The following is a 16,295-nucleotide window of genomic DNA, read 5'->3' on the forward strand; positions in this document are numbered from 1 at the left end:
CGATCTGACAGGTCTACATATGTTTAGCTGTTAGTTTTTTTCTGTTTATTTTTATTTTAAAGTTGTTTGTAGTTTATATTATTTATAGGTTTTAATAATTGATAAGTACCTGTGGCTCTCTGAGCCTTCTATAGGAGTTCTGATGACTCTATTGGCCCCGGGGGGCCCCCAGGGGCCAAAATATTGGACGCTTCACGATTTTGCGTGTCATCCTTGCGCAGGGGCCATGCTAATCTTCTCTGTATCGTTCCAATTTTAGTATATGTGCTGCCGTAGCAAGCACGAACAAGACATCTGAACGTCCCCTATAAATGCTGGGGACTTTTACTATGCGTCTTGTCTCTGGAATGTGAAAAAAAAAAAGATTATTTGGCTCAAAATGCCCTCAGAATAGTCCAAAATAACTAGCATGTCCCTGGAGATAAGATATACAATGATTTACATTTGTAAAAGTAAATACTTTTAAGCATTAGTGGTTTAGTTCTTACTGCTTTAGCTCGCCGGAGTGTATTGTGGGAAATATGCAGAGTAGACGGCGTAGTGGCGGCTTGAATTGGAGGCTTGTGAGATGACGTAAACGGCCCCTTTGTCTCTCCTGATATACCCTCCCCCGCTCGGTCTCACAACTAGTTCCTCCCCCGCACGGCTAACTGCCGCCTCAGAGCAGAACACCAGAGAACAAAGCACAGCGCCTCAAGAAGAACTGAAGACCTAGAAAGACTCCAAACTTGATACAGGAAATAAGCAACAAGATGAGTGTGAAGGAGTATACAAAGCTGAAATGGAATATGTTAGCAGTCTTTCAGGTCAGGGAGGCTGTTGTACCCCTGTCTGCCTCTAGGAGGCTTGAGACAGACCTCAAGATCTAATTTCTCCCAAGACTTACTTGTCCTGCGAGATGGCTATTTCCCTTTCATGCAGACCAGCTACGGTGTGAAATTGTGAGGATTTCAACAGACGTTGCCTTTAATGTACTGTGATCTCTGTGTGATTGTGGCTGTTTTTGAGGACTGCAAAAATGTTTGAACCTCAACTAGCAGGTTTCTGCTAAGCTGATTCAGGGGAAAACTATTTTGTTTAGTCTGTGTAGACTGTTGTTATGACTTTGTATCTGGATTTTAGGGGGATGACCTCATGCCTGGTTGCTAGGGTCATGACTTGAATGTTTGCACGATTTGTGTTTTTACCAGTTTTAACAGTTGCAAAAGTGAAATGCCCTTGAGCAAGGCACTTAACCCCAACTGATCCCCAGGCGCCGGGCCAGGGCTGCCCACCGCTCTGGGGACGTGTGCACTATAGCCTCCTAGTGATCACTACTGTGTGTGTGTGTGTTTTCACTGCACAGATTGGTAAATGTAGAGGACAAATTTTGATTGGGGTGAAAATCACAAATATGGCACATTACATTACATTACAAAAGGACTCTTAATGTGGGCTCATAACCCTAACCCTGAGATGAAATATTTGGTTTGCTCTTGTTCAATTGTAGCAAACACACACCTTTAAATAAAACATCATTATTCATTTATTAACAATATGGTTCAGGTGTGTTGGTGACAATTTTTTTTTTTTTTTAATAAAAGTAACATTTGAATGTTGACTGGAAGCAAACGTATGTAATAGTGGAATAGATAAAGGATGCGGTAGCAGGAAATTCCCATAAATCTGTGCGTTTTTACTGGGAGACCACTGCAGTAATCACGAATGGATCTGTGTGTTTGTACTGGGAGTGATCAGGCTTAATAAGAATGTATTTCATAAGCTAAATTACTCCACACGCACCACTGACACACACATACACTTATCATACTTTCCCATCTACTAATCAGGGTTGTCCTGTACACTTCAATCTAATTTCCAAATCATGGCAATAATCAGACACGGGAATAATCAGACAGTCTTGAGCATAAAGTACTCCTCCATGTAGAAATTGAGTTTACAAACTGTTCCATGTTCTATTTCATTGTATTAATTTAATCTTGCAGACAGGGACATATTCTCTTTAGTGGTGGCAGCCCACATTAAATCATTACAAGATTTTTCAAAATAACTGCATGCACTTTTTATCTTGGACCATTACAGTGCAAATGCAAGCACACGTAAGTATTTGGCTCCATCTAGTGGTGGTTAAGAGGAACTATTCCATAAAAAGCATCTTATTTGGCCAATACTGCTATGCTGATTTTTTTGTTTAACTGTGAAGTTATTCACACAGTATCTCTGATGCTAAAAAATGAACAAACAATAAATACCTATACATTAAATAACGTTCAGGATTCCTTTGACATCTGTGAATACTACCTGACTCTTTAAATTGGCTGCTTTAACTGTTGCTTTATAAACTTTCTCTAAATATTCATGACACATCGGATTCATATTTCTGCTGGTTGCATGGTGTTTTTCTCACACTTTATTAAAGACTCTTAAGGACTGTAGTGTTTTCACGAGCATGTCAGTATTTCTCTTACATGATGGGAATCTCCAGTGGTGCCATAAGGATGATTGTAGGGCCATGTAACTGAAAAGGACCCTAAAGATAATTAGAATATTAGCTATTTTTTTCCTAATGTGAAGTCATTTAATAGGACACCAAATCCTTGGTGGCATCCCATGGGTCACTTTGTTTCTGATCATTGTAAACAAACTTCCAGTCGCGCATGTGTGCACATACAAACTACCGCTGCATGTCTGACCGGCAGGGGGCGACAGAGACCGACTGAAAACATGCCTGAGGCCTTGTGTTTAAATTGTTCTGTTAAACAAGTCATTTTGTGAACATACAACAGTATCATACAGAAAATTTAAAAATTAGCACAACAGTCTGTGAAATGACTGGTTACTGCTGGAGTGTCACCAACTGGCCCAGGAGACAAACCAATAGAAACATAAATTAGTAAAGTAACTGACAAATCAAATTTGCCATTTGCAATGAAATATCCTTAAAATGTTTTCAACTATATTATTACTTTTAAATATCAACATCGGGGCAGTTGTCTCCGGGTGCGCATCACGTTATGAGGAGGCTAGTGTGCTTTGTGCGTTTAGCTAGACAACTGGCTCCATATTATTAGATAGATTTATGTTTGGTTCGTAACAGCTGGCGGGCTGCGTCCGAGATAATAGATTGTGTTTTTGGCTTGGTATGGTCGTTCTGTGGTTATGTTTTGAGTTCTGAAAGTGAGGTTTATATTTGTACGTACCGCTTCATTTTGGTTTTGCTCCAAACTGCGTGCGTGTTGAGACGTTTGGATGTGGCGCTACTCATGGAAAAACTTGTCCAGTCCTCCACGGTTGGGCTGGTGCTGCTGTCACGCGCTAACCAAGCGCGATGTCTGTGGCTCGCGACGGTGTTTTTTTCGCACCCCGGGGGCTCGAGGACGTTCAGACTGGCCCCAGGTGTCCTCTAAACACTAGTTGATGGAATCCTGTTGGAATTCGTCAGTGCATGCGCGTTATAATTTAATAAAATAATCTTTCAAGCTTTCAAATTAAAATGGCACATGTTGCTTCGTTTTACTTGGCAATGATTCTACATTCTGCAAACTCTTTTTAAATGGTTTTGCTAGTGTATATAAAGAGACTGTCGGTTCATATAGACTCTTTTACTATTTAAAGTAGGCTATTGTTAGTATCATATATAACTATTCAAGTGTAGAACCTGGTGCAAGAAAAAACTCTTGCCTTGTACATCGAGAACCCTTCAGGTTTCGTAAGCATGATGGTGACCTTATGAAAAACGATTATGAAAACATTACTTAGAAATTACATCCAACACCAGCATCAGACCAAATACAGGAAATGGTTGAGATTGATAATAATGCAATTTGGCTTCATATTTCCTCACTTCGGGCATCATGACCTCAAACACTAAATCCAGAAGCTCATTTCCCAAATTCAAAGCAGCTTTTATCATTTCAGTTTGATGGACTAATGGTGCACATACAAGGCATCTTGCAGAGTGATTATTTTTATTTTGCATGAGTATTTCCGTGTGACCCACACAAGTGCATAAGAGACCAGATAAACTCTCAGGAATGTGGCACTGACCAGTAAAGGTGACCAGCACCAAATAGTTATGGTGTTTCACATGAAATAACATTCTGAAAAACAGAATTGGTAATGTTACATAACGTGAGACATTAACTGCAAGACATGTAAACTAACTTAATGTGGAAGTTCATGTGTTGAATGACCAATTTGCAAACTGTGATTTTACCCAATCGGAATTTGTCCTCAGTATTTAAGCCGTCCATGTAGTGAGAACATCCGCGCGCGCACACACACACACACACACACACACACGAGTAAACACTAGTGGCCTGTGAGCAGTCTTGAAAATTAACATTTTCTTCCACCAGCCACTGTTGTCTTTGTTAAAAAAAATACAATTTACTCGCATGCAAATTGATTATTTCAAAACGTCCTTTGTTTATTTGTTTTTTTTTCTGTTTATTATTGCATTGGTTTCGACATCACCTTTCTGCATCTGCATCTGAATCAGATTCTGATTATTTCCTGTTTCTTCCTCCTCTCCATGAAACCAGGCCACCTGGGTGTAATGCTGTTGTCATGCCACAGCTGGATGGCAGGGGGTGGGGGGTCAAAGTTGAGGGGGTTGACAGCTAGAGATCCCTCTCCACCATGAGATCAGAGAGGGAAGATACAGTACGGTGCAGTCACTTTCAACAAGCATCACATTTAAATCCCTCTCTGATAGCAGTAGAGACGAGAGAGAGAGAGAGAGGACAAGATCCACCAAGCTGAGCACATCAGGGCACTGGTGGTGTAGGATTTGACTGATCTCAGGCCTTTTGGTACAACCTACTTTTCAGAATGGTCCATTGGTTTGGGATGAGATCAGATCGTTCCTGAGGACAGAAGGACTTGCTTGAAGTGTCCTGCCACTTTGTCTACTTATGTGTCCCCAAACTAGGATGAAAGATAAATAATGCCATTGATGCTTAGTTACAGTACATGGATCTGCAAGATGTGTAGATTATTTAAATGTTGACTGAGGCAGCAATATATACTTTAGTGTTGCACATCGTGCCAACTTGGTATGTCGACAACACTGGGGCTCATGTCAACAAATGAGCTCTGCAGGTTCTCACACTCACACTTCAGTCTAGAAGATCTGACTTTGCTTTCCAAGTTTAATTGCAAGTTTCATATAGTGTCTCAATTTCTCACCTGATTTATTATTTTGTATATTTGCACAGGCTGAGTAGAGATGAGATGTACGTGCTACATTCATGTACGACATGCAGTGGATGTTGAAAGTGGAACGTGCTGCACCCACGATTGGTTTTTTGTTAATCCAGCTACGTCCAGTGGATCCAGCAGCAGGTGGTCAGACCGTGGAGCAAGACGGAAGCGCTGCAGAAGTACATACAGCGCAGAGACGCAGAGGAGGACGGCCAGCCAGAGATGCGCTTGGCCCTCTGCGCTCTCTCGTCTATTCAACGTCTATCCCTCAAACTATCCAACTAAAAGAAAAATAAAGATATGACATTTACTTTGTTCAAAACTTGAAATATCAAATAACTGAAAATAGCAGTTGTGCTTCAAACACGCTCTGAAAAAGACTTTGAAGCGCAGGCGATTTCTTCAGTCACAACAAAGCTGCTTTTATTGCTACATTGTTTGTGGTTGTGTCTTTCGCGAACACGTTGTGTTGCGATTGCAGTTTGCCTTTTAATTCTTTGGCAATTTGTTGTTTTTCTTGATGCCCAATTTTGGCATAGGACTTGGCTCCGTGTTTGGTCTCAAAATGTCGATGTTGATTGTACTTTTTGACAACTGCCACGGCTTCATAACACAAGACATACCGTTTTTTCTCCTTGAAGCAGAAACATTTATTCATTTTCATATCTTTCTTAAAACACTCTTACAGCTGCATCGATTTCCTCTTCATGGATATTTGTCTAGATGCAGTCACGTCGCGGGTAACAATTGTGGGAAATGTAGTTTTTTTTTTTTCGCTGCACGTATTTGACTTTTTTTTTTTTTACAATTAGCCCAATTGTAAAAAATTAAGGTATCACGGGCCACATAAAATGCCGCAGCGGGTCTTGAGATTGGAACGGCGTATGACAAAATATATGACAAAAATATGACAAAATTTTGGAGGAGTATGATGAACCTGAAGGAGGTACCCAGGTTGTGGTCGCACAAATGCAGATGTTTTTAAAGGAACCAACTATAGGTGAGGCAGACAGCCCTTTTCAGTACTGGGCAAACCACCATGCTCGGTTTCCCCTCCTTGCTGCAGTTGCCACAAAGTTCCTGAGTGCCCCTGCAACCAGTGTGGAAAACGAAAGACTTTTCAGCACAGCATCCAATATCGTGGAAGAAAAGAGAAATCGCCTGACAGCAGAGTGGGCAGAAATGCTAATCATCCACAAAAAGAACCTGCTAATGTTTAAGTGAAAGTGGTTGATCACTGTTATTGTCAGGGCAGGCCCCAGCACTGCCCGGCCTATGACCACCAGAGGGCACTCGCGATCTACGTCACGTAGACGCAATCAGCAAAGATGACCTGCAGCTGTTTTGCTCCCTTCTTAGGGAGGCTTTCTGCAGTGTCTCTTGGCTGAGTTGTTTGTTTCTCTCGAGCAGTCAGCCGGTAATGTTCTATACACTCATTGTTTTTTGCCCTTCTCTCTTCTCTTTTGCTGTTTTTCTAGTGTGTTCACTTCTGCATCCTTTTGGGTCTTTCTCAAGTTTCCCCCCGCTGTTTATATCTCTAGTTACTCTTACTGATGATTTAGGGAAGTTTTTGTTTTTTCACCGTTCAGATTGGTGAGCCGGTTCTTCCCCCGGCGGTTTTTGTTTCCCTTTTTAAACTTACCTCGCGTTGACTTATTCCGTGTTTCTTTTGTTTCTTTGTTTTTTATTTTTCTTTTGTTGGTCACTTACTCCGCGTTGATCACTTCCGCGTTTCCTTTTGTTTGCGTGCTGCATTTTTGTAGGCTACTTGTCACGTTGAGGACCCCGGCCTCTCCCTTTTGGGCGTGTGTTTACGTTGTCCACGTGCAATCGTCTGCGTCTGTGGATCTACGTGGTTGTGGTTATGTCTTGTGATAATCCGTCTCACCTGTGGCTCGTCTTGTCACGTGGGGCTAATGTGGTTTGTCTATTTAATGTGAGCTCGCGCAGTGTCCTGTGCTCATTGTTGTCTAAAGTCTACACGTTGCCGTGTCCGCTTAAATGTTCTAAGTGTGCTATTGCGCAATATCTGTGATAATAAAAGTGACGTCTGTCGCCGCCAGGGATCCTGTGCCTCTTCCTTCGCCGCGCGTCACACTACTTACCTCGCGTTGAGTTTATTTCCGCGTGTATATTTTTGTTTTCTTCCGTTGGTAGTTTTCCTTCATGCTTCCTTCACGAAGACATTTTTCTTTTGTATCTTTTCCCGCATTTGTTTTGGCGGTGGTCTCAGTTATTTGTTTGTTTTGTGGTTTTGGCGTTTGGGTTTTGAAACAACCTTACGTGGTGTATGCGCGTTCACGTACCACTGCATATCGCAACACGGTTTATGCGCGTTCGCGTGCTCCTGCCTAACAGTTATGTTGTTATCTCAGATAGTGCTGCTGCACATTTGTTTGTTTTGTTAAGATAATGTTTTACCCATTATGGGTTGCTGAGGTGAATAAATATTGAAGGCCAACTTGAAATCCTGCTTACGTGTAGTTTGTTAACAGTAATAATAACAGATGATAATGTATGTCCTCATAAATGTAAGGGCTATTTTTTTAGGTGTAGTGCAACTTCTACTTAAGTGCTTCCTGTGCCAGTATACTTTGGTCTATCATCAAGTGGCTGGTATAATTTGAAAGAATAGTATTGGTATTGGCAGATATCCAAATTTAGTTATCAGAATCCAATCCGAAGTGAAAATATGTGTGTCCCTGGCCCGTCATCCACTGCATGATTTTGCCAACGGACATTTCTCCATGTTCACCTTGTTCTTACATAAAGGATTGAAAACATGTTAGGGTGAATAGAGATTTGTTTTTGTTTTTTTTAACAAAAGCTAAAACATACCTTGATCCTCAAGTTCTTGTAAGAAATCCTGGAACAAGTTCATAATGTTAATTTCCTTGCTGTATTTCAGGGATCCCTTCTCGCTGAAGTCAGGGTGGCACTTCTCCAGAATAAAAGCTGCATCTACCTAAAATCTGTTACGGAACAGTTCCGGACCCTTCCCTGTGGGCGTGCCGCTATGTTGTCTGCGTGTCGTTATGTCCATGTTTGTACTTCCGTGGGTGTGGGTTGTTTGTGAGCGTGTTCGTGGTTACACCTGTGCCTTGTCTCGAGGTCACGTGGGTCTGTGTAATTCACCTATTTAATGTGCGTTAGCGCGGTGTCTAGTGCTCGTCTTTGTCTAAAGTTCATGCCCATGCAAGCATCGCGTCAGCGTGCTTGCTCCGTTTGTGCAGGACTTTACGTGATTGTGTGTTTGATTAAACGTTTAATGTTCACTGCAAGACGCGTGTCGTGCCTCCTGCTTCCTCCAGCACCACAGCGTCACAAAATCAATTATTTTGATGTCCCCTTAGTTTTGAACTAGAGGTAACAAAACACTAGAAGTCACTAAAACTGACCACAATGTTCCTGTAAAAACATGCAAATGCAAATAATAATAAAAACCCACCTCTCAAACTGCATGAATAGTGGATGAAATTCACAAAGATGCCTGGTCTTGATTTAGGTGACTAGGCTTTTAGTGTCTGTTAGTATAGTGCTGCAGCTTTAGTTCTAACCTGAACATCAGCAATGCCTAGAGCTGGAAACCATTCCTTTAATGCTAATTAAATAGAAATGCCATAGTAAAGGATTAGTTACCTTGTCATCATCTCCTGGTACAAACAGTGGTAGACAAAGTTCTGGGTACAAGTTCATTATCTTAAGAAGATCATAAAGCAGCAGTCCTTTCCTAAGCTGATCAAGCACCGGAACGACTCTCATGGTTGATTGGAGTATAACGGCCCTTCAAAAACAGTAGAAATACACATATTTTTTTTAAAACAGCAAAAAAAATTATAAAACCTGACATCCCTGAATTAACTGAGTGAGTGAGTGTTGGAGCAGGGAAAATATAGTGTAAATATAGTGGTTTTGAAACTGTAACTGCACATAAGTAGTCCATGTGTTTTGTGTTAAAAGTAGTAACCATTTCAGCAGTCAACAAAGAAACACCTAATAAATACCTGATTATGTGATCTTTCTTTTCTACAGACACCCTTCCAGTGTATCCACAGTTTAGAATTTCATCAGTATGTTCACCGAGCTCATCATCAGTTGCACTGCTAATCTGAAAACACAATATTGAATTGAATTATTTAAATTTCCACTTCTTAAGAAGACTGTCCAAAATAAGGTTGTCCAAAAATGTGGATCTGGTCCCCTAAATCAGCAATGTCAATATATACAGTGGAAAGACATGATTACAATATTATGAGGAAAACATTTGTTAGAGAAATGAGTACACTGGATTAGACGACGGTAACATCCACAATATCAGAATAGTGTACTAGTAAGTGTTTCAATGTTACATATGAGAAATTATTTTGCACGGTCACGTGTCATGGATCACAGTACAAGAGCAGAAATTACCCAAACAGACATTAACCCAATATAACTAATAACAAAACAAAAAATACTTCAAATGAAACTGAAGACACCTTTACTCGTAGACTAATAAGTGCATAATCATAGTTACTTTTCAGTACCCGCCTGATTTCATAATTTTTTTACCGTCTCAATAAGAAGCGACAGTTCCCGATCAGTGACATCAGTAGCTGACACCTGAATGCTGTCAGAATCACCAGAACAGAGATATCTGAAGCACCATTCGCGCATAAAGGCTGGTGGAGGTCCCCCTTGCGCCAAGCTAGCTGCCATGATTTCTCCAGCACTCCTAATAAGATAAAATCAAATAGTATAATGTATTTAAATATATTTTAGGTTATTTCCTCAATACATATAAAATAACCAGAACTACTGATTAGACTCACCTGAAGTAGTTTTGATCCAAACTGTTCAGACAGTAAAGAGGATTTTTTCCTTTTTTGTCTGCACTACAGACAAAGAGCTTTCTCTCAATCTCTGCAAGCATTTCTAGAAAACAGCAAAATTATAAATTATAAAACTGTGATTTCACAAATTGTCTACTTTAAAATGTGTACTTTTAACACCTACTAAACCTTTTAGAAACTCTTTGCTTAAGGCACCAGTGTCAATGCCTGCTTCCCCAAAGAAGGTAACCCTTAGTCTACATTTAGGAGATGTTTTCTTCTGACGTTGCCACTGCTGCATGCCGCGGGTGAAGAGGTCAGTTCGAGATACACAGATGGAAAATGTGTTGGTTTCCTCCACCTGGCCACTAATCCAATTAAGTATGTCGTCAGAACTGAAAAAAAAGGAAGAAAGTTATACTGACAGCAGAGAGGTAACTAAATGAATAATGGACAACATACTTCTGAAAAGATACTTGTGGTTTTACCTCTGGAAGCAGTCTATAGGGTGATGCGACATGCTAACCCCATGTTCTGCAGTTCTACAGACAAAAAGGCTCTCTCCTGGAAGGGGCGCGGCTCTGCTGCTGACCCTGGGTTTCACCGGCTTCACCAGCGTTATTGGTCTGTCTCTTGTATTTTTTCATTTTTTATCTACATACATACATATATATATATATATATATATATATTTTATTATGGATCTATTCGCCGCTTTTGTTGCCTGGGCAGTTCTGCTGATTTGGACACCTTTTGGCCATGCCGGCAATGTAGACATTGACGCCGAGTTGCTCGGAGGTGCGGGCCTAAGGACCATACAACCACTCAGAATTACTTATTCTCTGGAGTTTTTGCTCTCTGTGAGGAATTTGCAAAACAGCCCGGAGCCTGGGATATGCTGGCCCTTCTGCTCCCTTATAAAGTGTAAGAGGAGGAAAAAGGCTAAAAAACGAGGCTCCAGGGGTGGAATCAGAAACCGCTTGAGGAGGAGGGGAGGCCGGCACCCCTTGCCGGTAATTACCTTATCAAACGTGAGATCCCTCAATAACAAGCTGGAAGAAGTAACTCTGCGCTTGAAATTTGAAGAGGAGTTTCGACGTAGTAACCTCATTTGCTTCACAGAAACGTGGCTTATTCAGGACCGTGATGTGGATGTTGATGGATATATTGTAATCAGGGCGGACAGAGATAAGGTAAAATCTCAAAAATCTATTGGCGGCGGACTGTGCATTCTGGTGGACAAAAGGTGGGCGTCACATTACACGATTTTTGAACAGATATGCTCAAAAGATTATGAGATTTTAGTGGTTTCGTTTAGACCTTTTTATTTACCCCGCGAATTTGGGCAGCTATCATCTTGGTATATGTGCCGGGTCCTAATAATAAGGAAGCAGCCGAGCGCATATCGGACAGCTATAATACTGCGCTCTCACGATCAGCTGATCAACCTGTGTTTATTATGGGGGATTTTAATACATTATCTTTGGCAACGTACCTCCCGTCTTTGCAGCAATACGTCAATTGTCCAACGTGTTTATTTCGCAGTCTTGATTTGTGTTATGGTAACATCGTGGACGCATACAAGGCAGTATGTAGACCACCCATTGGAAGATCCGATCATAACGTAATTCATCTACTGCCAAAGTACAGACAACGCGTGAAAAAGGAGCCCCCCACTGTAAAGACTATTCAGGTGTGGAACAGGGAGAGTGAAGAGAAGCTGATGTGCTGCTTTGAAACTACGAACTGGCAAATGTTTTTTGATGTGTGCAAGGACCCGCATGAATTAACAGACTGTATTACTTCATATATAAAGTTTTGTGAAGAGTCGGTAATCCAGACAAGGCAAATCAAAATTTTTCCTAATAATAAGCCTTGGCTTACTAAAGACCTGAAGATGTGTCTTAATGCCAGAAAGATGGCTTTCCTCAGGGGTGATACTGAAGAGGTTAAAAACAAAAGGAAAGAGCTTAGAATAAAAACACAAAGGGCTAAAATGGCTTTTAAGGATAAGGTTGAGAGTCAGTTTTGTACTGGGAACCCAAGGCTTGCCTGGAAAGGACTTAATATAATGATGGGTAGGACCCCTAAGATGCAAGATGATATTGTGGGAAATCTTTCCGTTGTGAATGATTTTAATCAGTTTTACGGTAGATTTGATACTGCAGGGGCTAAGGATCAGAGTAGTGCCATATGTGCCAAGGTACCCAAGCATTCTACAATCCAAATTTCAGAGGGAGAGGTTGGTACTTCTCTATCAAAGATTGGGTTATATAAAGCATCTGGACCAGATGGCCTCGGTGGACGTGTCCTTAAGGTGTGTTCTAGTCAGTTAAGGTCGGTTCTAACTAAGTTGTTTCAGTTTTTATTAGATACATGTACTGTCCCTAGAACATGGAAAACATCTATCATCAGACCAGTTCCCAAAAAGCCAGGGGTCAAAGACCTGAATGATTTTCGTCCAGTTGCTTTGACTTCTATATTGGCAAAGTCTATGGAAAGAATTGTCAGTAATCATCTTATCTAATCCATAGGAAACCACTTTGATCCATTACAATTTGCTTATAAAGCACATAGGGGGACTGAAGATGCCACACTCATCATGGAGAATATGGTAGCTAGCCATTTACAGAAGCCTAAGGCCTACGCACGCATATTATTTATAGATTTTACGTCAGCTTTTAATACAATGCAGATATGCATACTCTTACAGCGTCTTATGGACCTTGGTGTGAATGGGGGCCTTGTGCACTGGATTAAGGACTTTTTAACGGACCGTCCACAAAGAGTGTGTATAAAGGGAATGCTTTCTGATGAGATTATTTTAAGTACAGGAGCACCTCAAGGATGTGTTTTGTCGCCTTTACTCTTTTCCGTGTATACTAATGAGATGAGACTGCAGGAGAATAATCTTAGGTTGATAAAATATGCTGATGATATGGCTCTAGTTGGACTTTTTTATAAGGATAATGATAATTCTGATTATTCTACTCAGGTCTTGAAGTTAGAACAGTGGTGTAAATCTAGCTACTTGTCAATTAATGCTGGGAAAACAAAGGAGCTTATTTTACATCAAACAAACTCTCTTCCACCACTTATACTGTGTAACCAATCAGTGGAGAGGGTGAAGTGTTTCAGGTATTTGGGAATACAACTGGATCATCAGCTGAGTTTCGCAGATCATGTTGACAGTGTATGCAAGAAAGCCAGTCAGAGATTATACCTAATTAGGAAATTGAAGGAGTTTGGGGTTGAGAGTAAAATTCTCTGTAAGGTATATGTGAGTTTGATAGAGAGCATTCTGGTGTTCAATATTTCAGTCTGGTACGGACATTTGACAGAACTAAATAAAAGTAAATTGACCAGAACGATCAAGATAGCAGGGAAAATAATTGGCCAGCAACAAAAGTCACTAGACGTCCTTTATAGTAGAGCTTTGTCTAGAAAAGCTGTAGCAATAATTAGGGACCCCACACATCCTCTTCATACTGCGTTTGAGGTGCTCCCCTCAGGCCGGCGTTATAGAATGCCTCTGGTGAAAAAAAAGATCTATAAAGGAGCATTTGTTCCTAATGCTATCAAACAGATTAACAACTCACACTAATTTGTTCTAAGGTTTGTGTATGTTTTTATGTTTTTATGTACTTATGATTATCGTTATTACTTTGGTTGTGGTGTTGCTGTGTTGTATGGTGGTGAAACCAAAGAAAAATTTTCTGCTTCGGCAGAACAATAAAGTTTTATTCTATTCTATTCTATTCTAAAATACAACTCCCCTTAATGAATAAGAGTGTTAACAAAATATATTTATAAAGTTTAGTAGCATTTTATGATGCAAGCTCCTTTTGATATGAGGAAATTAAAATGAACTCATATACATATATAGATCGCAGTCATGAAATCAAGGTAATGGTGACATGTTTTTACCGTAATCCACAGTCAGATGCATGTACTTCAATGACATCAACATTAAATACTTTTTTGCACATCGGACACTCGGCAGTCTGGCAAAAGAATTGTAACAAAACAACAACAAAAGAAACAATATTATAATTTAGTTTTGTAGTTTTAAAACACTTATCAGGACATTTGTACAAAACGTCTTACCATCTCCCTCTGGATGTCCAGGTCATTTGAGACTGAATCTTCTTCTGTACAGTTTTCCTGCAGATGAAACGTTAACAGCCAATTGATTTAATATTTTGTACATGTTAAATCATGGGATCGAAAAATAACCCAAAAAGATTTAACTAAGCTTCAACATGCATTGTCAGATGAAATACACAAATCAACCTGCTCCTTCTGGCATTCCTGGATATGGATTGGAAGAGCCTGAAGAGGAAACATTTTTCTACATGATGTACACTGGGCTTTGGGTATTTGTTCAAATTCCTTTGCTTCTGGTGGCAATGCAGCACTGTCAAATTCTTCTTGTAAAGGAGCAATGTACATGATACATTTGCCATTCCCACTAATTGCTTTTAACTGCTGCCCACTGTATCCATCTGAGTCAGGATGAACGACAAGCAATTTGCGTTGTCCCCCTCCACCTAAAATGGAAAAAAATATCTTAATTATTAATAAACATTCAATAAAAAAATATGAGATCTACAAAACAGCCACATTTGAATTCGGCATTAATTATAGGGAGCCCACTTACCTGTAGACTTGTGCAATAACCAGCCACCAGAGATATTTGTAAGCTTTGGATATGCTTTCACAAGCAAATCTGTCAACTTGAGTGACACAGAAGAGTTTACACAATTTAGAAATTTGAACAAATATTAACATATGGTATAACAGACATGCAATGCAGTTATCAATTACATACATCACATATTCCCAATTCAACAGCCTGACTGCATCTCATTAAAGGTTTGCTCAGCATAGTGTTATGATCGTCTTAACTGGTGGTGTGGTTCAGTGTGATGCTCAATACTGGAGCAGTCTTGCAGAGCATATAGTCTAACAAAAAATGTGGTTAATAAATGTGTATGAAATATACCACGTTATATTTTACATTACATTTATTTCATTTTGACAGCAAACTGGGGAAAGTAGCAAATACTATCATACCTCTGAATGAGTGATGTTTTCATCTATAGTTAATGATCGTTTCCCAAGTCCAGCCAGCATAAGTCGTAATTCTAGTTCTCCTTTGGGAGTTTTCCCACGCTGTTTGTCAAGTAGGAAAAAGTTGACCAAAAAGCTTTTCTTTTGACGTGTATATGGTGCAAAACGTCTTTTCCCCCTGACCTCAGGAAAAGACCTAAAAACATGACTGGGTTAGAGTACTGGAACTGTAAAGTAACACAAAAACAGCCTACTTGCCTGTCGCATACCTTGCCATTTCTTGTTGTACTGACTGGCTGCGGTGACTGGACTGGGCCTTTTCTGTCTGTGCTCCCTGTCCACAACCTGGATCTGCCCTACCCTGCCTGGCTGGCCTGACATTTCCTGCTGAGCTTAAACTGTTGCTCAGTATTGTAACAAGATTTTGAGCAGTGCTGATGATGTCTGCTAAAGGGACCTGACAAACAAACATTTTCATACCAAGAACAGATGAATGAAGTCTTCTCCAATAGCATGTGCGGAGCCACCGCGATTGCATCATTTTTGACGCGCGTTGCGACGCGTCAAGTTTAAACCTAGCTTGAGTGAACCATAATCTTGAAGCTAGCATAACGTTAAAGCCATACACGAATAAGAAAGCAACATTGTCGTAGCGGTGGGAAAAGCAAAAAGGAAGAAGTGAAGCAGTAAAAAGTGATTCGTGAAGCCCATTACTACTAAAAGATCGTATCTAGGAGAACCTCAAAGGGCACCATTGCGGTTAGCCCGCGTCATATAACAGCATTGTCCCTTAAAGATTGTGAGAGACACATAGTATATTAAACCACGAAGACCTAACAAAAGCGTAAACTATTTGAAACAAATAATTGTAAAACAATTTAGCTTAGACGAGGAAAGAATTTAAGCTGTACCTGATTTGAGCTCCCGCTGCTTGCATCAGCCATCTTTCTACCCGCCAACAGTTGAAAGCTGGACGCGGCTGAGGACGCATGCGCATTGTGACGAATCGATTGCTCTTGTACTCAATGCATTTCGGCTGTGCCCCAAATGACGTATTTTTGACAGTCGTTTCTCACCTTTGGATTCGCAATCATAACTAAGAGGTCGTACCCGTAAAAATTCTAGTCGTATGCATAAGTTGTAGATTTTGTAGTTGTATTCTCACAAAACACACACAGTGTTACGACTATGTTTTTATGCATGGTT

The 16,295-nt window shown here is 40.4% G+C and overlaps 1 protein-coding gene, 2 long non-coding RNA genes and 1 other non-coding gene across 5 annotated transcripts in view; all 4 read right to left on the reverse strand.

Annotated features, from left to right (window-relative positions):
• LOC143481771 (uncharacterized) overlaps positions 1–4,899 on the reverse strand; it is an 89,265-nt gene extending 84,366 nt beyond the window's left edge. The window contains exon 1 of the long non-coding RNA XR_013122066.1: positions 4,826–4,899. This is a non-coding gene — a long non-coding RNA (uncharacterized LOC143481771). The remainder of the gene's footprint in view (positions 1–4,825) is intronic.
• Positions 177–283, reverse strand: LOC143482495 (U6 spliceosomal RNA). The gene has a single exon (XR_013122254.1). It is a non-coding gene; the product is annotated as a U6 spliceosomal RNA (small nuclear RNA).
• A 2,200-nt stretch (positions 4,900–7,099) lies between the features above and the next one.
• LOC143481767 (G2/M phase-specific E3 ubiquitin-protein ligase-like) lies at positions 7,100–14,324 on the reverse strand. Its single transcript, XM_076979915.1, has 9 exons — positions 14,310–14,324; positions 14,124–14,180; positions 13,944–14,020; positions 10,206–10,411; positions 10,017–10,119; positions 9,757–9,919; positions 9,210–9,313; positions 8,845–8,989; positions 7,100–8,170 (listed from the first exon to the last, which is right to left on the reverse strand). Exons 2-9 carry the CDS (start codon positions 14,124–14,126, stop codon positions 8,033–8,035), a joined length of 939 nt encoding a protein of 312 aa, XP_076836030.1. The 5' UTR covers positions 14,127–14,180; positions 14,310–14,324; the 3' UTR covers positions 7,100–8,032.
• Positions 14,325–14,418: 94 nt separating this feature from the next.
• On the reverse strand, positions 14,419–16,100 carry LOC143481783 (uncharacterized). 2 transcript variants are annotated; one of them, XR_013122076.1, is made up of 4 exons: positions 16,001–16,100; positions 15,093–15,546; positions 14,677–14,752; positions 14,419–14,566 (listed from the first exon to the last, which is right to left on the reverse strand). It is a non-coding gene; the product is annotated as an uncharacterized LOC143481783 (long non-coding RNA). The 2 variants fall into 2 exon arrangements; XR_013122075.1 differs by lacking the exon at positions 16,001–16,100 and having other exon boundaries at positions 15,093–15,774.
• Positions 16,101–16,295: the final 195 nt, after the last annotated feature.

The sequence above is a fragment of the Brachyhypopomus gauderio genome, chromosome 18 (genome assembly GCF_052324685.1).
Source record: "Brachyhypopomus gauderio isolate BG-103 chromosome 18, BGAUD_0.2, whole genome shotgun sequence".
NCBI lineage: Eukaryota > Metazoa > Chordata > Actinopteri > Gymnotiformes > Hypopomidae > Brachyhypopomus > Brachyhypopomus gauderio.

Bases quoted from the DNA above. Each gene is read 5' to 3' on its own strand.
- LOC143481767 (XM_076979915.1), bottom strand. The intron at 10,412-13,943 runs GTAAAAACATGT...CTTTTTTTTCAG, and splicing joins GCATCTGACTGTGGATTACG to TTCTGACGACATACTTAATT. The intron at 8,171-8,844 runs GTAACTAATCCT...AACAGATTTTAG, and splicing joins TACCAGGAGATGATGACAAG to GTAGATGCAGCTTTTATTCT.